This window comes from Rhodotorula paludigena, assembly GCF_050403205.1.
Source record: "Rhodotorula paludigena JCM10292 DNA, Rt_paludigena_JCM10292v1_ctg19, whole genome shotgun sequence".
Taxonomy (NCBI): Eukaryota; Fungi; Basidiomycota; class Microbotryomycetes; order Sporidiobolales; family Sporidiobolaceae; genus Rhodotorula; species Rhodotorula paludigena.
Genome location: NW_027481439.1, coordinates 27,987 through 47,827, shown reverse-complemented (window position 1 = coordinate 47,827; position 19,841 = coordinate 27,987). Strand labels below are relative to the sequence as shown.

Below are 19,841 nucleotides of genomic sequence, written 5' to 3'. Positions count from 1 at the left end.
CTCAGTCGATCCGGGTGACGAGCGGCTTCCGCACCGGACTCGCACTCCGGCCACGACCACCTCGTGCCGGCTCCTTGGGTGCAGGAGCGCTGCAGGAGCGACATTCCGACGTCAGTGAATGTAGAAAAAGTAAAGTTTGTGTGGCGGGGAGAGCAGGAGGAACCAGAGACGCACGCAGCTGGCGGCTGGACAAACGCAAAGTCGCACGCGAGGACCTTCTCGAGGAACGGCTCTTGCGGCGCCTCGGCGATGGCCTTGAGCGCCTCCTCCTTGGTCTCGTACTCCACCAATGCGTAGCCCTGCGCGTGTTTTGAGCGTCAATTTCTCGTTCGTGTGCGAGACTGGAAAGACATGTCGCAGGAAGGACTGTGCCGCGCGTCGCCTGAACGCGTCGCATCGCAGACCTCCTTGGCAGACTCCTGCCAGTGCTCGAGGAGGAGGCGACGCACCTTGACATAACCCGTCCTCCGGTCGAGGTTGAGGTGCAGGTTCTTGACCTCGCCGTAGTCCGAGAAGCGGTCGATCAGGTCGTCCTCGTTCGCCTCCTCGTGCACGTTGGTGACGATGATGATCCAGCCCTCGATTGCTGAGGCGGGCGGAGAGCGAGGTGTGTGAGTCGGGCGGGAGGTGGAAGAGGGGGGGAGGAGCGCAAACAATCGGGGCGGAAGGGGCGGGCCCGAGCCAATACAGGACAGTCGAACAGTCAGCCTAGGTCCACACAGAGCATCGGCGAGGCGTGGATGGCTCGGACAGCGCGACTCACACCGCTGCGCCTTGTCGGCCGTGTCGCTCGCCGGGATCGTCTCAAAGGCACCAGCGCGTGCCTCGTCCCGGTCTGTGTGTCCAAGGGATACGTCCGAGGGGTCAGCTGAGTCCGCAGAGGTCGCGTGGTGGGCGGGTCTGCTTCATCTCTTCGTGCAGCTGGACCAGGTTCAACTCGGCCCGTCGCAGCATCTGAGACTGCAACGGCGTGCTAGACCACAGGGAAGCAGCACGCACCCTCACGGGAGCTGAACCCGCGGCCCTTGCGCTTCACGGCCGAGTCTGCCAACGGGGTGCGACGAGCGGGGGGACGACGGTCAGTCACAGGGCTTGATACGGTTAAAGGACTGCGCCAGCAGAGAGCGCACCATCGGCTTCAACGTCCATGCGGTCGGCCTGCATTTTGGGTGTGTTGTGTGGAAAGTGATGGAGGCGAAGGAACGAGGAGGAGGGGCCGGAGTTTCACGTCGCTCGCGGAGACAAGGATCGCTCTCGCCTGCTGCAGAAGCTCAACAGTATCTCCAGAACAAGGGCGTCGTAAGTCAGGAGAGGAAGCTCTCGGACAGTCGCGCGGAAGAGAGGAATTGCCCGCTTCAACGTTGCGAGGCGCGTCGGTTGCGCAAGCAAGCGCGGCTTCGTGCAAATGCGTAGACGCGACGTGGCAGTAAATCGAAAGGCGCAGAGGCAGGAGGGGATGAGAGGGCAGGTGCAAAGGGATGCGGGACAGGCGCGAACATGCAAAGGCGGGTGGGAAAGCAAGTGCGGCAGAGGGGGCAGGATTGCTCTAAAGAGAGTCCCGTCTCTAGAGGACGCCGACATCATCGTCGTTGCCGTCCAAGTTGTTGTTGCCGACCCTGAAGCGGATGAGGCCCTTTCCGCGCGACGCTTTGTCGGTGTACAGTAGAATCTGCCTATAAGAAAGACGCCTATAAGAAAGATCTGCCTATAAGAAAGCCCAACCCCCTCTCCCAGTCACAGAAAATGTGAGCTTCAGCAAATTGTACAAGAAAGATTGATTTAGAAGAAAGTGGTTGAGCCTCTCCCACAGACTTTCTTGTAGGCAGATTCTGCTGTAGTGGATGACGCTGATGATACGACCGAGAGAGAGGGCGATGCCGATGTTGAAGATGCGCCTGTGTTCCGTCCATCAGCCATGTCATTGTACAGTATGAGTCATCCCGGTCAATGAAGGAGCGTACTGGAAGATCGTCCAGGGACACTCGTAGAACTGCACCTCGGGCAGGTTGTCGTGCAGCGGGAGCGGCTTCCTGCACTCGAGCACCGGGACCGACAGCAAGCGGCCATCATTGGAATGACGCGTAGTGTCCAAGAGAGATCAGCGCATCGGTCGAAAGGAGAGCCAGGGCCAGAACAGGCAACGCATGAATTGTCCTTGCGCTTCTGCCCCATCTTCTGGATGAGCGTGCGGTGGCACGTTGGCTCCTCAAAGCAGTGATGCTTCTGCAGCTTGAGGTGGAACCTCTGCCACCTCGGGTCGATGCCGGCTGTCTTCTCGAGAGGCTCGCTCTTCGAGGAAGTCAGGTTGTGCATGCCCTGTACAGAGGGTTAATCCGGCTCAACATGCATTTGACGTGGGAGAGCGCACCTGCGTTGTGTACACCTCAATGTTCAGGACGGTGCCGTTGACGTCCATGCAAAATGCGTGAAGGACGGCAAAGGCGGCCGACGAAAGCGTTTTGGCCTGGTTGACGCACGTGATCATGCAGTTGAGCCATAGCGCCGCACAACCCACTGTCGGAAGCAAGAAGGCAAGGAGGATTGCGAGGAGACCAATCTGGCTCAGCCGGTTGACGAGGTCCGCGTCGAGCGTCCCCTTCTTGAGGTGGATGTGCAGGCAGGCCTGCAGAGATAGCCAGTTAACGAGGCAAGAACACGGACGTGCTCAGCCCAGATACGTGCCAATACAGATTGGGACGCACCCTTGCGCGGGAGTACCTCGCCAGTCCCGGGGCGAGGGTCCATGCGGAGGCGCCCGTCTTTGACTGGACATTGACAAACGTCCCAAGAACGGCTTGCATTGTCAAGTTCAAGCCGTACATGTCCGCGGTAGCCATCTTGATCTCCTCGATCATGTGCTGCACGAGGGCCGAGATGTGCATATCAACGTCTTTGGTCTTCTTGTTGTCCTCTCCCTCAACTTGGTTGTCTCCACTTTCGTCTCTGCAAGCCAACGCGCCCAAAGGCAGGATTGGCCTTGCCTTGAGGTCTTCATAGTACTGCAATGACAGAGATCAGCGGAATGCAAGGCAGATGCAGCACGAGCAATTGCAAGGTTGACAAACCTCGGTGACACCCTTCTTGAGCTCGGCCTTGGTGGCCCCGTGCTGCACGCGAGGGCCCAGGATGATCTTGAATGGCCCGCAGGTCATGATCTTGCGGCGCAGCTTGTCATTATCTTGCGCCAACCAAGCTGCGCCGCAACGCAGCACCAATGACCGGGACTGCGTCGTCCTCCTCGCCCTCGTCAAGATCGTCAAAGTCCATCACGCTTGCAGAAGTAGCCTGGTTTGAGAGATTGGCTGACAGAGCAAGGTCACCCGCCTGCGTCTAGGCACACAACATCAATGGCTTGAAGAATGGGACTCACTGAAGAACTTGGCCGCAGCCTTGTTGTGGCGGAGAAGCGTGTTGGTTGTGATGTCGATCTTGTCTGCGAGCTGCTCAATGACAAGCTGCAGGCCCTCGACAATGGTGACGCAAAAGCCCCGGGAACGTTGACCATTGAGCATGTGCGCAAGAAGAACGGCGCGCACGTGGCAAAGCTTTGTGAAGACGGGGCAAATCCTGTCAACGCCGAGAGCAGGTCAGTATGGGACAGGGGCATGCACTGCAAAGAAAGACACCTTGTGCACCTGCGCCAAGTTGAACGAGTTGCCCTGCATTGTAAAGTGGCCGCACTCGACCGCAAGCTGCTTCATCGACGCGCATAGGTTCATTTCCTCAACAGCGAGACAGTGGAGCCTTCTCTCAAGTGGAATGATGACCTTGAGCAACTCGTTGACGCTTGCGCAATTGTGGCAGTGGCGCAAGCTGAAGAGAAACCTCTGTGGTGTTCTGTCAGACTAGAAGGACGACAATGCATGGCCTGGTGGATGACGCGGAAAGAGACTGCACCTTCTTCTCGTCAACCAAGAGCAACAGCGTAGCAATCAGGCGGACAAACAACTCGCACGACAGCTTCTTGAGGGCCTCGCAAATTGACAACTTGTTGACCTCGTGGGGGTCCGTCGCGTTGAACGCGGCCTTGAGCAACTTGGGCAAGGTCTGGGGGCAAAGCGGGACTCAGTGAGGGTTGCGACGTCTGGGCAGCTCAAGGACCTTGCCCTGGAGGTACAGAATGGTTGCCTGGACATCCTTGACGGCGTCTTTTGCAGGTTTGCCCCATTGGCGCAAGATGAGGTTGAGCTGTGGCGAGAGCGCTGTGCGCCAATACGGGACTAGGTAGCTGTTTCAACATGCAATACTGTTGCGGAAGAGCAAGTCCGGAGGGATTGCTGAGGAGGAGATGCTTTCATGTCCGCAGCGCTTTGCGCTTGCCGGTCTTCTCTTGTTCTTCCTGTCGTCTGGATATCCCCATTGACGTGATGACACACTCGCTGGGTGCCTCTGGGCGCCAGGGCGAGAGCCGTCCACCAATTTGTTTTTGCACCGCCTCGTCTCCTTCCGCCTCTCTTCCTTAGCCAGTTCTGTCCAACCGTCTTGACTCTGTTGCAGGTCCGTAGTCACTTCGTCTGTGCATCTTGGCCAGTTCTCTCCAACTGTCTTGACTCTGTTGCAGGCTCCGCAAGATCCGTAACCGTCACCACACCGCCGCCGTCAAGCTCTTCGAGAAGATGCACGGCAACAAAGGCAATCAAAGGGAAATGAGCGCATGTCCAGTCGTGCTGAGGGACAAAAACCTGTGTGGACCCGGCGGCAAGGTGTTGCTTGTAGGCTTTGCCATCCCTCGTCGCAACGAGACTGATGCGATTCTTGTATTCCTGCCACATGACATTCCATGTCTTGTCCTTGCAGACCTTGGCAAACAGCTGCAAGAGTACTGTGTGACCAAAGCACGGACCCTTCTTGTCCGAGTCCGTGCCGCCGCCGCGCGAGTGGTGGAGTTGAACACTGATGCGAAGGGACGGGGCAAAGAAGGAGCAGAGGGCGTCAAGCTGCTTGGCACAGTTTTTGTTGGTGTCCACCTTGTCCTTGAGGTACGTTACTGTACGGCAAGGGTTGCTTGCTGAGCCCGCGTCGGTGAGGGCGTCGAGGAGGAGCTTACTCTCGAGGGGGTCTTCAAGCTGCAGATTGACACGGTGAGCAGGCCAGATTGACCCAAGGTTGTAGACAGAGTGTGATGCACCTTTTTGAGCTCCTTGTACTTGAGCTGGTCATGCAGCAACAGCGCGGAGGTGTCCGCCGCCGTGACTGACAAGCTGCCGGGCGAGTTGTCAATGCACTGGCGCTTCTTGGGCAGGACTGCACACGTCTACAGGGTCAGAGCAATGCACAGGAGCGGCAGAGAGCTCAAACACACGCTCTGACATCTTTGGCGTGTCGAGAATGAGGGAAAGTTGTCATCGCCTGCGAGCGCGACAGGATTTGCTTGTCTCCCTCCTCCATTCCTCCCCCTACTCCCCCTCAACTCAAATCAGCTCTAACAGTTGTCAATGAGTAGCATGACCTGCACACAGTGTATCCAAAGCAGCGCGAGCAAGCACAGCGTCGAGATCGGCTGCGAGGAGCTCCATGTTGCCACGCGACCTCAGGACCGGCCTGCGGCTGCAGCACCACAGTTGCTTGGAGCAGTCTGCGCGCAGGCCAGCAAGATGAGAGACGGCTCTAGTGCAATCTAGTTGTCTACAACCAGCGTACCTTTTCACGGGCCAGCGAGATGAGAGACGGCTGAAGGACAGCTGCCTCTGCCTGCGCGCTCCTCCTCAAGTCCGACCTTGACCCATCTCACCAACTCCGCCAAGTCTCCACTCCAACACAGCCCAAGAAGAAGAAGGCTCTCGAGCCTTGCCGATGTTACAACCGTCACGGCAAGCAGGATAACCACACCGTCAGGCAATGCCATTTCGCGCACCGCTGCAACCTATGCGGCGCTAGCAGCAAGAACGCCCATCCTCTGCTTCTCTGTAAGCGTAGCAACACCAGCAAGGCCCTCTTTGCACTCTGCGCAGTCAACATTGCGGCCCGAGCGGCTGCGGCCTCTCGCGCCAGGTGCACGGCCGCTCGCGCCGGGTGAACCCCTCCTCAAGGAAGGCAACTTGGATGCAGTGTGGTCTACCAACTTGCCAGCCATCCTGTCAAGCCACAACAACAATGATCTCACCGCGCACCCCCCTCTCTCCTCCCTTGCTGGGGTCAGAGTGGCGCCGCACATCCAGCGCCCATGGCATTTTGCCCCTCCGCGCAACAATCCTCTGCAAATGCCTCTTGTGACCTCGACGGTCTCCCTGGACGCCTTGCCGCTCCCACGCGCAACATTCTCTCCTGAGCGTTGTTGGGTGATCGACGAGACAATTTGCGACCACCCGGGCGAGTCCGACTTCCGCCAAACGATCGACTCGACTTGTTCCTCCGACTGCTGCTCAACCATCTGAAATGGCCTTTTGTTGACTCCAGTCCTGCAGTGCCTCAAGGTCGACGGCTTCCAATTAGGGTTGGCAAATATACCGTGCGGTAATACCGCATACCGCCATTTTTTACCGCGGTCATTGACGGTCTACCACTAGCTACTGAGCAAGATGAGACCAGAAAGTAGCTTGAGCAGCATCACAGGAAGCCAGAATGCTGGGAGAGCGGCACAAGCGAGGTCAGAGCATGTAGAAGGGAAGATGTGAGAGTGTGGAGGCCCGTTTGAACTCCAATGCCCTGCTCTTGAATTGCTTCAGCATGCCAAAATCTGTGTGAGCAGCTTGGCTGTGGGCCAGCAAAGCTTAGGGCATGTTCAGAAGCACTGGAGAACCCTTCCTCTGCTGACACTCCCATCTCTCAGAATGAGACAACAGAAGTGGCGGTAAATTGCAATACCGCAGGGTATTACCGGTATTACCGCAATACAGCCATTGCCGTTCCGGTAATACCGCGGTATTTGCACAACCCATTTTTGAGACTGCGGTACGGTAAATTGGCAGAATTACCGCGGTACACGGTATTTTTGCCAACCCTAGCTTCCAACCCCCGCACGACGGCAGCAAACCCCTCGGCATCAATCCCAGCACCGTCCGCTTCCCCGAGTCTGCCGCACACCGGGCCCTTGTTGTTGAGTCTGTAGACAAGGCAGTAAAGCTGCAATGGACATTGCCTGGTACCTTGCATCCACTGCCTGGCGTCTCGTACAATTCGCTTTTTGTTGTCAAACCCCAACAGCACCGTACAATAGAAAACGCCTATAAGGGACTCACCTACAAGGAAAAGACGGTCATAAGGAGCAAGGTCACTTACGCACCCCGTTAGCAGGGGGCATAAGAAAGTCCTCATTGCAAGGAAGGAACTCCGCTGAGCACCGGGATTTCCTTATGAACCACAGGAACAGAGAACGGTCATAAGGGATATGTTTGTGAGTGCAGGCGGATTTCCTTGTGACAAGACGGACTAGCTCAGTTGGGTAACCGGCAACTTGTCTTTTTGTGCTTCTCTCAAGCCGCCGTCTTGGCGCTCTGGACAAGCCTAGGGATCCCGCACAAGCTCAGCGCGCTCAAGGCTCCGTTCGGCCGCATCGTCCTCATGGTGGGATTGGTACGGATGAAGGATCGCGCTAGCAGAGAGCGCACCATCGGCCTCAACCTCCATGCGGTCGGCCTGCATTTCGGGTGTCTCGTGCGGAAAGTGATGGAGGCGAAGGAACAAGGAGGAGACGGGCGGGAGTCTTAGGTCGATCTCGGCGAGGATGATCATACTCCCTTTCATCTGACTGCAGAAGCTTGACAGTGCCTCTGAAAGAGGGGCGCAGCAAGCGCACAGAGGATGCTCTCGGACAATCGCGCGGAAGGAGGGCAAAGTCTAGGTGTTACAGCACTGTTCATCGGGAACGACAACGGAAAGAGACGCCCTACTCGTCCTCCATACCTCCCAGTCTAGTCTGCGAATGACTGAGAGGAAGGAGGCCGGAAGCGAGGCGAACTCCGGTCAACAAGGGGCAAGGCGAGGGGTGAGTGGGGAGTGGACGTTCGAGAGAGATGCGAGTATTGCGGATTCGTGTCGAAAGGATGGGAGTTTGGAGAGTTGCGATTGGTCATGCGAGCGAGATAGAGTGGTAGGAGAAGGGGTCGAGCGGGGGAACGACTCGGTGTCGAGCAGGCGGGGGCACGCTTTCCGCTGAATCGCGCTTAGTAGATCTTGGTGACGACGCCGGTGCCGACTGTAGAGATCAGAGTCAGCCTGTGAAGGGAGATGCGGTGTGAAGGGCGGGCAGGCCGTGCGTAAGCCAGCCAGATGGCCCGGCCTTCTCCTCTCGTCCTTCTGGAGGGCTCCCGCCACTGAGACTCTACGTACCGGTCTTGCCGCCTTCTCGCAACGTGAAGCGGGAGCCCTTCTCGAGAGCAATTTCGTGGACCAAATCGCCGACAACCTGCATGTCAGACGAAGGAGAGGAAGTCAGGAGCGGCGCGAGGCGGTCTCTGGGCTCAAACGCGGTGAAGACGCACCTCAACGTTGTCGCCCGGCATGACCATCTTCTCGTGAGGGTTCTCAGTGCCCTCGGGGAAGGTGATCGCAACGGTAACGTCCGAAGTGCGGATGAAGAGCTGCGGGCGGTAGTTGTTCATGAATGGAGTGTAGCGGCCGCCCTCCTCCTTGGTGAGGATGTAGCACGACGCCTCGAACTTCTTGGTCGGCTTGATGGTCGACGGCGCGGCGATGACCATGCCGCGCTTGATCTGCTCGCGCTTGACGCCACGGAGGAGAGCGCCCATGTTGTCGCCGGCTTCGCCGCGGTCAAGCTCCTTGTGGAACATCTCAATACCTGTTCAAGCATGTCCGAGCAGCAAGTGCAGAGAGAGAAACGTCAGTCGAACAACCGGGAAGAAAAGCACGCGAGGAAGAAATGGGACGCACCGGTGAGGGTCGTCTTGAACGACGCGCCCATGCCGATGATCTCAATCTCGGCACCCTTGGTGATCGTGCCACGCTCAACGCGGCCAGTCACGACGGTACCACGGCCCTGAATCGAGAAAACGTCCTCGACGGGCATGAGGAAGGGCTTCTCGAGGTCGCGGGGCGGCTGGTCGAGCCACGCGTCGACCGACTCCATGAGCTCGATGACGGACTCCTTGCCGATCTTGTCGTCGCGGCTCTCGAGAGCGGCGAGGGCAGAGCCCTTGACGATGGGCGTGTTCTCGCCGTCAAAGCCGTAGGTCGAGAGGAGGTCGCGCATCTCCATCTCGACGAGCTCGAGCATCTCGGCGTCGTCGACCTGGTCAACCTTGTTGATGTAGACGACGAGCTTCTTGATGCCAACCTGGCGGGCGAGGAGGAGGTGCTCGCGGGTCTGCGGCATCTGACCATCCGAGGCGGAGACGACAATGATACCACCGTCCCTACGTTTCGCAATCTGTCAGCACCTGCTTGCCTTATCCTCGTGAGCAGTGGACACACATCTGAGCGGCACCCGTAATCATGTTCTTGATGTAGTCGGCGTGACCCGGGCAGTCAACGTGAGCGTAGTGGCGGTTCCTGGCAGAAACAGCGATATCAGCCTCGTATTGTCTACAACATGCCTGTGTGAAACAGCAGACGTACTTGGTCTCGTACTCGACGTGAGCGGTGGCGATAGTGATACCGCGAGCCTTCTCCTCGGGCGCCTTGTCGATGGCGTCGTACGCGAGGACCTTGCCAGAGCCCGAGGCCTCGGCAAGGACCTTGGTGATGGCCGCAGTGAGGGTGGTCTTGCCGTGGCTGCAGGTCAACAAAGCGGATTAGCTGGAGAAGCGGCAGAATGCAGAGCGACTTTGCGCACTCGACGTGTCCGATGGTGCTGCGAGCGGAAGTGTTGGTCAGCATCACGCGTTGAGTACTCGCTGATCCACCGAGGGCAGCAGCTTACCCGATGTTCATGTGCGGGAGCTTGCGCTGGAACTTGCCGCCAGCCTCAGCAGCATAGCCGCGAACGGGACCGACTGCAGAACGTCTGGTCAGCTCGCATTTCAGTTGCACGCAGTTGTACGGAAGCACGCACGGGCACGGCCCAGGACGGCAACACGGGGAACCGCTGCGCGGAGAGCAGCAGCCTTGGGAAGCGCGCTCGGGCGAGCCGCAACCGTGACTGCGGTTGGCGAAAGCGTAGAAAAGTCAGCGAGTCCTCTAGTATGTCGGCGGCGCTAGGGGCTCGGCAGCAGGAAGTGGCGATGTGCGCCAACGATCCAAGTGCACGATGGGAGGACCTCGAAAACGCACAGGCACGCGCCGACGCTGCGAGCGAGGGCGTGATCTGCTTGTTGGCAGAGAGGCGGAGGGCCTGGCGGGTGGCAAGCATGGCTGGATCGAGCGACGAGGCGACAAGGAGCAAAGGCGACGCCGCATCTTCGCGACCCGATTCGACAAAATCGCAAGTGGCTCATTTCTCGCTTTGCTGCTTCACTGATGGCTTCTACTGAGGCTGTGAATGTTCAAAATGACGTCCTGCAAGTGCTACAGGCTCGAACGCCCCGTGACGCGAGCCTCGCTGCCCTCCCCATCGTGCGCACGGGTCTTCATCACTCGGGCGTCTTACGGGCCCATCGCAGCGCTCGGAGGACGACACGCAGTCTCAGCTGATAGATATGACTGTATTTAAACGTAGTACATATGTCTCGAGCCCAGGCGACTGCTGGCAGGCCGTGAGTGGCCGTCCATCGACTAGCGCTTAGCGGCTCTCCCTCTCTTTCCGCCCCTACGGCGGAATCTTCTAGCTTAGGCGCTCCTTCGACGGTCTCTAGGCCACAGGGAACCTGATGACCGGCCCGCATGCACAACGAATGCGCTTCGAGCAAAAGAAGTGGTTGAGAAGGTCAGCGGGTGAGGAGAAAGAGGGGACGCAAATTCGGCTGATTGGCACCTAGACTCGCGAAACAAGCTACAAAATCTCCGTCAATCTTCAACGCATCGAGCAATTGTGCCCGTCGTACGGACTGCACACCCTGAGCGCGCAGTAGAGGTTCCCGCCGATCCCGACGCCGTGCCGCTTCGCTGCCGCCACAAGCTTCGTCGCATCGTTGTACCGGAAGTCCTGCCCCCACCGAGCGCGGAGGCGCGAGTCCCCTGCGGCGATGCGCGAGTCGGTCGGGCAGCAGCAGAGGTGGATGTGAAGGTACTTGAGCGAGGCCGACGTCGAGACGAGCGAGACAAGATGCGAGCCCGACAGTGGGATGTGGTATTCGAGGTGGAGGCAGATCAGCTGCGGGAGAATGCTGAATGCGCTGAGAGTGGACGTGGAGGCGAGGACAGGACCGGCGAGGTGGAGGTGCTTGAGGCCAGAGAGGCGCACGAGGACGTCGTCGAAGGTCGGAATAGGCCCTCCGTTGTACTCGAAGCAGCACGTGCCGGAGTTGAGCTCGAAAACCTCGACGGTGGGCGGAAGCAGGCGCAAATCGTCGGCAAATCCGCGGTAACAGAACATCGACTCGATCTTGAATCTCTTCAACCCGGGTCTGATTGCTCGGAGCAAGTGGCGGATCTCCGGTCCGATCCAGGGCGTCTCACTGAAGACAATTTCATCGAGCGCCCAGCTCTGCGGCTCGAGACGTATGCTCGCTTCGTTGTTGTCGAGACCGAGAGGCATACCGTCCCGGTTGCCGAAGAAACCGATGGCCCTGAGCTTTGGAAGCATCTGTAGACGATGACAGATCTGGCGGTCCTCGTAGTCGTCCCAGTCCTCTCCCGGGTCCAGGGCGAGCGTCACACTCTCGACTCTCGATAGCCCGCCTCCGCTAAGGAAAGACGACGCGAAGACGCTGTGTATGCGCTCGCGGCCGAGAAGGAGGATGCTCTCGAGTGACGTGAGACGATGTAAAATTTCGCGGAGAAGCTCGGCGGTGGCCTCGAGCATGTCGGGCCGGTGGTGTGTGGCTGCGTGTGAGATCAGTGAGCAATGTCGAGCCATCCAACCACCCGGACGAGCTTACCTGATGAGTCCTCATCGAGTTGCAACACGGCCATACTGCCGGTGACCTCTCCGAGCGCACTGTCGCTCGGCTCCTCCTCCCACTCGTCGTCGTCGTCGTCGTCATCGCGTCCACTCAGTCCGAACGCCTTGACGCAGCCAGCGAGCTCGGGCCGTGCACGGAGAGACGCGCAGAAGCGGCCGAGCATGCGCTTCGAGTAGATCTGGACATTATCGTAGAGCGCTTCGAGCGCGGCAGAGAGGAGCGAGCGCGACAGGCAGACTTGGTCAAGCTTGAGCTCGGCCTCCTCGAAGATGCGACAGAGCAGCTCGTGAGGGAGAGTGTCGAACACGCAGCGCCCCGGCTGCGGCCGAGCGAGCGAGTCAGCGGCGGGGCAGTCAAGTCGCGACGAGGGGGAGGCGACGCACCGGCTGGCGACGGACAGTCCTGCGCCTGATGCGCTGACCCTGCTTGCGAGAGGCCGGCATACTGCGCACTGGGCAAAGCGAGCGAGCGCGAGACGAGCGCAGAAGCGAAGGCCACGAGAGGGCGGACACGAGCGCGGGCGAGAGAGGGGATCGCGTTGCAGCGAATCTCGCAGAGGGCAGCGAAACGCTACACACGCTCCTCCTGATACTGCTCGCGACACTGGTAGTGCGTCACGACGCCGCTGCGACCGGAATGCGCATGTCAGCTTGTCTTCCGAGGACTATGACAGGGGTAGGGGCAACCCACTGAGGGTTGTGGATCGCGATGACGCTGTTCCCGATCCGCTTGTGACACACTGGGCAGCTGTGTGTGCATGCGGATCAGCAAGGAACAAGAGAGTGTAAGTGAGGACTTCAGCGCACACCCGCCCCTCGGTCACCTTCACCCGTCGCTCCTCGAGGTCAACTACCTCGCGCTCGTTCTGGTCCAGCCAGCATCTTCCCATCGCTTTGACCATCTTCGCCTCCCGCACACGCTCCGTGCTGCGGCGCAATGTCTTCTCGAGGTAGACTTGCAGATCGCCAAGCGCGACCAGGGGTGGGAGGAGGTCGAACGCCTCCGTCGGGTCGATCCGCGCTGCTTGTGTCGAGAGAAGCGAGAGTGCCGGCGCAAAGAGGAGAGGGTGGCTCGGGCGCGGTCGCAGGTAGATACGCAGGAGGAGGAGGAAGATGGTCGACCGCATCGACTCGTCCGAGTCGTACACGCGCTTGCAGTACCTGCAAGATCGGGCATCAGCAAGCATGACTAGCCTGATGGGTTGTGGGGACGTACTGCTCGGCGGTGGCGTGGTCTTCGAGCTGGTAGACGTAGATTTGTAGGGCGCCTTCGTGCCGCCCGAGACGACCAAGCAGTATCGCGCGAACCTCGTGCATGTCCTCTGAAGGCAAGCGACCGAGCACGCGGTCGGCCCTGTAGGCTTGCGAAGTCTCGAGCAGGTCGAGTAGCTTGCGATACGCCGCTTCGTCGCGACCTGCGGCGGGTGAGGTCAGTCAGACGCAACGTGCAGGAACAGCGCAGCACACACCTTGCGATGGCTCCCGCACCGCCGCCAGATACAGGTCGATGAGCTTCTCGTGGAACTCGCTGCCTTGCTCGCCGAGCTGGTGGGTCACATGCTCGAGGTAGTTTGTGCATGCGGTCCGCCCGACCTTCTCGAGGTGCGCCATGACAGCGTGGCGTGGCAGACTCTCCACCTCTTCCAGATCAGCGACGAAGATCTGGGCGCAACCTCCTCAGTGATTGCTCGGCTCTGGGAGAACGTGAGCAACGTACCTGCAGTCCAGCTGCATGATCCTGCTCAAACACCCACTTCGACGACTCGAGGATGACGCTCAGATGGTCGGCGCCGAGTTTCTGAAGATATCGTACCGTCGGGCCGACCTTCTCGTCGACATCGTCCTCGTCTCCGCTCATCCTGCGGCGTAGGGCTCGATCAGCACCTGAATTGCGCGGAGCGGTTGAGCGCGAACGCACTGCCTGAGCAACTGCACAGCCTTCTCGTGCATGTTCTTGCCGTTGTATAGGTCGAGCAGCTCGCGGTACTTCTGCGAGCCATAATAGTGTCAGCAGCGTCAGACGAGCAGCGGGTCCGGAGGACTCGCCTTGGCCTCGAGCAGCAGCTCTTCTACCTCCTCGACCTCGCACCAGTTCTCGATGCGACACAGCGGGCCAACCATGACGGGCTTGGTCGCGAGGTAGCTCCGAAAGAGGGCCGTGTCGACGACCTGCGCGATGCGCGCGAGCTGATCGGGCGGCAGCTTGGTGAGCGGCTCGTTCGGGAGGGCAAGCAATTCTGACGGCGCGGCAGGCGGGCGAGGCGAAGAGGGTGAGGGGCGAGAGGACGGAAGGAGCGCGGCGAAGGCCTGAGAGTACTTCTGCCGCCGGTCGGTCAGGTAGCGGATCAGCTCGTCGACCGAGCGCGCCTTGTTCTGCGCATCGACCTTGGCTTGGCGTTCTTGCTCTTCTGCGCCGAGCTCATCAGTACGGCACGCGCACCGTGTAGGTAAGAGGAATCGACGAACTCGCTGCTTGCTCCGCAATCTCGTCGAGCGTCGCACCTGGGTCGCGATCCCGCAACCAGCTGCGCTTGCCCGTCAAGCGGCTACTCGCGCTGCGAATCGAGGCCGCGTCGTCGTCATCTGCGGCTGCAGCAGCCAGAGGGCCCTTGCGCTGCTTGGCCGGGCTTGCCGTGGCGGGCGATGAGCGCGCGGGCGACGATCTCGTCTGCGCCTCGTGGAGCTCCTGCGCTTTGCGCTCGTCCTCCTGCTTTCGGTGCTCCTTCTCGGCCTCTATCGCCGCAGCGACCTTGTGCTGCGGTCGACCGCCGAAGACCTCCTCGTGCGCTGAGTGGTCGAGGAAAAGCTTGCCGGATACGGCGCGCGGGTACAGCGAGACGACCCGTGCTGGCGAGATGTCGAGCGCAATGAAAGCGTCGATGGCGAGGTTGTAGCGGTGCGTCTCGAAGAGATGCAGAGAGTGCAGAATGGCGAGGCGTCGAGACAGGGGAGGCTATGCGAGAGAGGCGTCAGACACAGTCTAGAACACTTCTCATCGAAGAAGCGCACCGGCAGTGGATCGCTGACGACGTCGAACGACCGCCTCAGTAGCTGAATGCCCTCTTCCCAGCGACCCTGCTGCCCGAGCTCTTCAATCTGGTCCTGCCATGGCTGCATCGATGCGACCCAGAGCGTCTGCTCGTTCGCGCTCAAGCCGCTCGCCGGACCGCCATGCGCGTTTGGCGCCGATGTGAGCACCAGAAGCGGCGGTTTCGGCGACGTGCTGGATACGGCGAGTAAGCGTGCCATGGCAGCCGGCTTCGGAGGAGCTGTGTTGCCACGGTCGAGCGCGGCTAGTGACGATGCTGCGAGTGAGACGGGTGGCGAAGGACCGGACGGCGGAACGGAAAGGGTTTGTACGTGCGCGAGCGAGTCGAGCGCATGGATGGCGAGACTGGGGTAGGATTGTGAGACGCCCGCGCCGGACGCCGTAGGTGCCAGGAGCGAGACGACATATGGCGGTACGACGAGTGCCTCGTCGACGGATGCAGGGTAGCTGATGGAGGGAGAAGGGTGACCCGCGAGTTGCGAAGGTCGTGGTCGTCCACTCGATAGTAGCGGGAGAGCCACATCTGCGCGGCAAGCGTCAAAGACATCCCTGCAGGATGTAGAGACTTGTACGCACTCTCCCGCACAACGATGACCTCGCCGTCCTTGTCCTCTTCGTCCGGCCAGCCCCACTCTTTGCCCCACAACCACGCCTTCGCCACGTCCGACTTCTCCGACTCAGTCAATGCGTTGCGATGGGGCAGCTTGCCCTTGTGCGACGGCTTCGGGACAGCAACGACGCCGTTCTTCTCAAGCTTCTTCGAGAGCGCCGTGAGGGCGCCAAGCCCCAAGCCTCCAAGTGCGCCGCGCGAGGGACGCTCTGCAAGAGGCATTGGGAGCGAGAACAGGTCGCCTAATGCCGGCTGGGCATTGGCGCCCTCGCCCGCGGGAGAAGGGAGTGTTACGACGCCGTACTCGCCCGTCGAGAAGCCGCAAACGAGGCGTCGGCCCTCAAAGGCCATGCCGCGAATCTGATGCGGCAGCGAGACCTCCTGCTGTGGGTTCCATGTCCCGTCGACCCAGCTCAGCAGGAGGAGGCGACGCTTGCAGGCGATTGCGAGCGTTGTGTGGATCTCGGGGATGCCAGGCGCGTCGGAGGATGAGGAGACATGGTGAACGGTGGTCGAGAGGGCGAAGAGAGAAGCCGAAGCGCGAGTCTGGCTGGAAAAGGCGGACAGAACGGCAAAGTCGGGGAAGGAATGCAGCGCGAGGTCTCCGCCTGTCGAGCAAAGGGGTGAGCCAGAGAGGCGAGCAAGCCATTCACGGCACGCACCACTCAGGCAGACCAAGGCATTGAGCTCCTTGATCACACCGAGCTGCTCGATGGGCTTGCTCGAGAAGCCCTCATGACGGGACACAAGCGTCGCTGAGGGGGGAGCTGAGAGAAAGAGGGTCAGCCGAAACCCGCACAATCGGTCTTGCTGAGCCTACCTGTGCTACTCGACGCTCTCGAGAGGTCAAAGACAAGCAGAGTGCCCTTGTCGGTGCCGAGGAGGATGCGGTCCGCTGCAAGCGATGAGGACCATCAGCACGACAAACGCAACTCGAAGCTATTCTAGAGAGCGCACCATGCAGGAGACTCGCCGTCACAGGTTCTACACCGAGCACCTCTGGCCGGATGAGCGGCGACAGCGAGAACGGGGCTCGCATCCCGATGATGCTGGCGGGGTGGGGAACCCTCGAGCGGACCAGACAGTTGCAAGTCTGCTCAGTGAAAGGCAGGCCTGTCCGCGCCCTCTGCAGGCCTCCGGCAGCCTTTCAGCGGGTCGGCAGACGGTGCAGCGATGCCCAAGCCGCGACGTCGTACGTCGTCCGCTCGTCTCGCTCCGACCGTCCACTGCGCCTAACCCATGCCGCCCCTGGAAAGCGAAGATGCTGCTGCAACGCCTCTACGAGTGCACCTGACTGGCTTTGGCGTGCGCTCTCGCCTTTCCAGGCTGTGCACGCGCCGTCTCAGGCTGACTCGCTTGTGCTGCTGTTCAGCCTTTCAGACACCACGCCGTGAACGCTAGCTGGGAGGCTGTCAGACCGCTGGACGGCACAGCCCTGACGGCACTCACTCCGGCTGACGGCGCGAAGCCTCCCGGGCTGCCCACAGCTCGCCCTGTCGAGCTCTCTTGCTCGCTCATCCCCGTCAAATACGCTTCTGCCCTGTCGCTGGTCCCTGCGTTGCATGCACGTCCGCAGTACGATCTCGTGATTCACTGCGGCGTCTCCGGCGGGAACCGCATACACCTCGAGCGCCGAGCCCGCAAGTTCGGCTACGAGCAGCTGGATGTCGACGGCCAGCTGGCGCCCGCCGCATCGGACACGCGCCGAGGCTTCCCGCAGCCGGAATGGGAGAGCTGTCCTGAGGAGCTCGTTACAAACATTGACACTGCAAGACTGTGCCGGGTGGCGCAACGGCGAGGAATAGAGCACGTTGCACCGTCTGACGATGCTGGTGCGTGACCCGAATCTATCGCTTTGCGTCCACGACTGAATCTCGCACGCGCAGGCTTGTATCTTTGCGAGTTTACCTACTACACGTCGCTCGCCTCGGCGCGCACGCAGGAACCGCAGAGCCCTACGCCGGTTCTCTTCGTCCACGTTCCTCCGTAGGCTTTTCCCGGCAGTGCTTACGCTGCAGTACGCAAAGCTTACGTGTCGCTTTGCAGTGCGGACCAGCCCTACTCGATCGAACAGCTCACGGCAGCTCTGCGGGTGATCATCTGGGCCGCAACGCATCCGGGCGATCCTGGAGAAGAAGAGTAGATTCGGTGTGACGATGTTACACCTTCGTTATATACATATCATGCACCGTGGGTTATATACGTTCATACATCGTGACGGGAAGAGGTGCTCTGCACAGTGGGGTCCTGCGGCGTCGAACGGAGCGACGCCTGGTACAGCGAGGTGGTGTACTGCCTGTGAGTGGTGGAGGCGGGCGACGTAGTAACATCGCCGGCAATGCGCGCCTCAACGGCGGCGTTTTGATCCTTTCGGCAGTGCCGAGAGGAGGTCCGATTTCGAGTGCGACGGCGGTCGATGGGCCGGTAGAGGTGGACGAGGTGGAGGAGGAGGCGAGCTCGCTCATGGCCGCTTCAGCGTAACAACGCGCTTGAGGGTGCACTGTGGAGGTGGAGCGGGTATTCGTCAGTATCGGAGCCGAGAGGCACGAGATGAGAAGGGGCAAGCGCACCTTGAGCGAGCGCTTCGATGAGGTCGACGAGCATGACGAGGTCGACGAGCGGGAGCTCCAGCGACTCGAAGCATGGCGGGAGTCACGCGCGGGGAGCGCGAGCGCCGGGTCGTGCACGATGCCGTGTCGAGGGCAGACAGAGTGCGAGGTGTGGTTGCGCGGGAACGACTGCGGGAAATGAGGAGTCAGCTTCTCCTCTTTGGCTCACGCTTGGCGAGAGGGGACGCACGAAGATCGACATCTTCTCGTCGTCCGAAGAGAGCGAGCAGCGCGACTGCGACTGCACTTGACGGCGGGTCGGCTGCCGCAGCGATGCCTCGACGAGGTCGTGCGGGAGGTCGAGCGAGACGGGCTCGAGGAGGTCGAACGAGTCTCCGCTTGAGGACCACGACGACGCGATGGAGTCACGGTGGATCGACGAGCGCGAGGAGGCAGTCGAGGACCAAGACGAGAAGCGGCTGAGCGAGGACATGATGCTTGTTGCAGGTCGAATGCTTGTCGAGAGTGTGAGAAGACGAGCGAGAGCAGCGAGGGGAAAGCAGGCAAAGGAGCGGAGGAAAGCTGAGCAAGCCGAAAGTCGGCAGCGACGCTTACGAGCACGAGCGGAGGCGGAGGCTCGAAGTGAGTCGCTCGGCCCTCGCGCACAGTCAGCGAGCGGCACGGGCGGAGGGCCCGGCGAGTCGGGCACCGCGCGTCCGCCGAGCGCCCGAATGCCCGAGCGTGCGCTCGACGGGACCGTCGTGGGCCCGCTGTCCTTCCCTGCGGCGTTGCAGAAGCCTGCGGACATTGCAGCTCGGCCAGCGAACCAGCAGAAGAGGAAGGGACCGGGCGGGAGGGAGTGGAGGTTCCGGGCGGGACAGGGGGGGTCGCCGTTGCCTGCGAGAGTGAGATTTGTCAAGTCTAGTGCGAGTCCGTGGTCGTCGAAGCCTCGCACCAAAGTTGGCTTGCCGTAGTGAGGCTTCGGGCATGCTTGAGCGCGCTCGGCGCACTCACGAATGACTCGGTCGCATCCTTCTCTCGACTTGCTCTCTCATTGCTCTTGCATAGTCTCAACAGGACGCCGAAGAACGTCATCGTCCCGTTGTTGGACCATTACTACGGTCCATGTGTCGGTTGTGCCCTAATTGGTGTCCCTAACGGAACAACCGAGCCCGTCGACTGCTCGTCGGCCAGCGCGCGTCGGAGACGAACGCGGCTCCGTCCACCGCAACGACAAGAACTCGTCTTGTAAAGCCTGCGGGTCTCCTAGTCAAAGAAACTACCTCCGAGCCGGGTGTCGCCGCCACAGCCAACGCGCTCGACTGAATACGTCGTCGGACCGCTGACATCGTCGGGTACGTGGACGACAGACGGGCACTGCGTTAGCTGGCAGCGCACCCACAGCATCGGTGAGTACTGGACGCTCAGCGCAGATGCCTGGCAGGGCCGTGAGACGACCAGATGCAAGCTGAGAAGGTGCGGAGGCTGAATGGCTCAGCATAGGCAAGCCCGTGAACCCAGCAAGCCTCCGCACACAGCAGCATACGCATCTGCAGAGAGCGCGCTACGAGCTGCAGTCCCACAAGCCCGTGCGATGCGCTCCAAGCGGGCAGCGAAGTCTGGAGCTGATGAAGCGGCGTCAGAGGCGACGACGGCACGGAGAGACGTGATACAAGCAGGCCAAGATCAGAGTGCCCTCAGGAGTGCTTTGAGCAGCGCACACTCCAGCTAGCGGCG

At 60.5% G+C, this 19,841-nt stretch overlaps 7 protein-coding genes across 7 annotated transcripts; 1 reads left to right on the top strand and 6 right to left on the bottom strand.

Annotated features, from left to right (window-relative positions):
* Nucleotide 1: 1 nt before the first annotated feature.
* On the bottom strand, nucleotides 2–1,164 carry JCM10292_004167 (RBM8 family RNA-binding protein; the record flags this gene model as incomplete). Its single annotated transcript, XM_076648827.1, has 6 exons — nucleotides 2–89; nucleotides 175–299; nucleotides 450–586; nucleotides 764–835; nucleotides 1,000–1,044; nucleotides 1,131–1,164. 6 exons carry the CDS (start codon nucleotides 1,162–1,164, stop codon nucleotides 2–4), a joined length of 501 nt encoding a protein of 166 aa, XP_076505532.1.
* Nucleotides 1,165–1,564: 400 nt separating this feature from the next.
* On the bottom strand, nucleotides 1,565–5,312 carry JCM10292_004166 (uncharacterized protein; the record flags this gene model as incomplete). The annotated part of the gene is made up of 12 exons (XM_076648826.1): nucleotides 1,565–1,673; nucleotides 1,962–2,030; nucleotides 2,198–2,316; nucleotides 2,369–2,623; nucleotides 2,703–2,858; nucleotides 3,066–3,193; nucleotides 3,371–3,567; nucleotides 3,947–4,047; nucleotides 4,102–4,202; nucleotides 4,844–5,066; nucleotides 5,129–5,244; nucleotides 5,303–5,312. 12 exons carry the CDS (start codon nucleotides 5,310–5,312, stop codon nucleotides 1,565–1,567), a joined length of 1,584 nt encoding a protein of 527 aa, XP_076505531.1.
* A 2,790-nt stretch (nucleotides 5,313–8,102) lies between these two features.
* On the bottom strand, nucleotides 8,103–10,246 carry JCM10292_004165 (elongation factor Tu; the record flags this gene model as incomplete). Its single annotated transcript, XM_076648825.1, has 10 exons — nucleotides 8,103–8,134; nucleotides 8,269–8,344; nucleotides 8,421–8,737; nucleotides 8,830–9,311; nucleotides 9,370–9,447; nucleotides 9,514–9,669; nucleotides 9,731–9,748; nucleotides 9,818–9,890; nucleotides 9,950–10,036; nucleotides 10,168–10,246. 10 exons carry the CDS (start codon nucleotides 10,244–10,246, stop codon nucleotides 8,103–8,105), a joined length of 1,398 nt encoding a protein of 465 aa, XP_076505530.1.
* A 600-nt stretch (nucleotides 10,247–10,846) lies between these two features.
* On the bottom strand, nucleotides 10,847–12,340 carry JCM10292_004164 (uncharacterized protein; the record flags this gene model as incomplete). Its single annotated transcript, XM_076648824.1, has 3 exons — nucleotides 10,847–11,817; nucleotides 11,874–12,216; nucleotides 12,281–12,340. The coding sequence occupies 3 exons, from the start codon at nucleotides 12,338–12,340 to the stop codon at nucleotides 10,847–10,849; spliced, it is 1,374 nt and encodes a 457-aa protein (XP_076505529.1).
* Nucleotides 12,341–12,467: 127 nt separating this feature from the next.
* On the bottom strand, nucleotides 12,468–16,594 carry VAM6 (Vam6p; the record flags this gene model as incomplete). Its single annotated transcript, XM_076648823.1, has 14 exons — nucleotides 12,468–12,522; nucleotides 12,588–12,644; nucleotides 12,704–13,057; nucleotides 13,113–13,311; nucleotides 13,366–13,558; nucleotides 13,614–13,755; nucleotides 13,815–13,885; nucleotides 13,943–14,304; nucleotides 14,363–14,849; nucleotides 14,906–15,468; nucleotides 15,522–16,163; nucleotides 16,218–16,322; nucleotides 16,376–16,450; nucleotides 16,513–16,594. The coding sequence occupies 14 exons, from the start codon at nucleotides 16,592–16,594 to the stop codon at nucleotides 12,468–12,470; spliced, it is 3,387 nt and encodes a 1,128-aa protein (XP_076505528.1).
* A 200-nt stretch (nucleotides 16,595–16,794) lies between these two features.
* On the top strand, nucleotides 16,795–17,698 carry JCM10292_004162 (uncharacterized protein; the record flags this gene model as incomplete). Its single annotated transcript, XM_076648822.1, has 4 exons — nucleotides 16,795–16,860; nucleotides 16,928–17,387; nucleotides 17,442–17,541; nucleotides 17,602–17,698. 4 exons carry the CDS (start codon nucleotides 16,795–16,797, stop codon nucleotides 17,696–17,698), a joined length of 723 nt encoding a protein of 240 aa, XP_076505527.1.
* A 318-nt stretch (nucleotides 17,699–18,016) lies between these two features.
* Nucleotides 18,017–18,597, bottom strand: JCM10292_004161 (uncharacterized protein; the record flags this gene model as incomplete). Its single annotated transcript, XM_076648821.1, has 3 exons — nucleotides 18,017–18,055; nucleotides 18,126–18,293; nucleotides 18,355–18,597. The coding sequence occupies 3 exons, from the start codon at nucleotides 18,595–18,597 to the stop codon at nucleotides 18,017–18,019; spliced, it is 450 nt and encodes a 149-aa protein (XP_076505526.1).
* Between the last annotated feature and the right edge of the window lie 1,244 nt (nucleotides 18,598–19,841).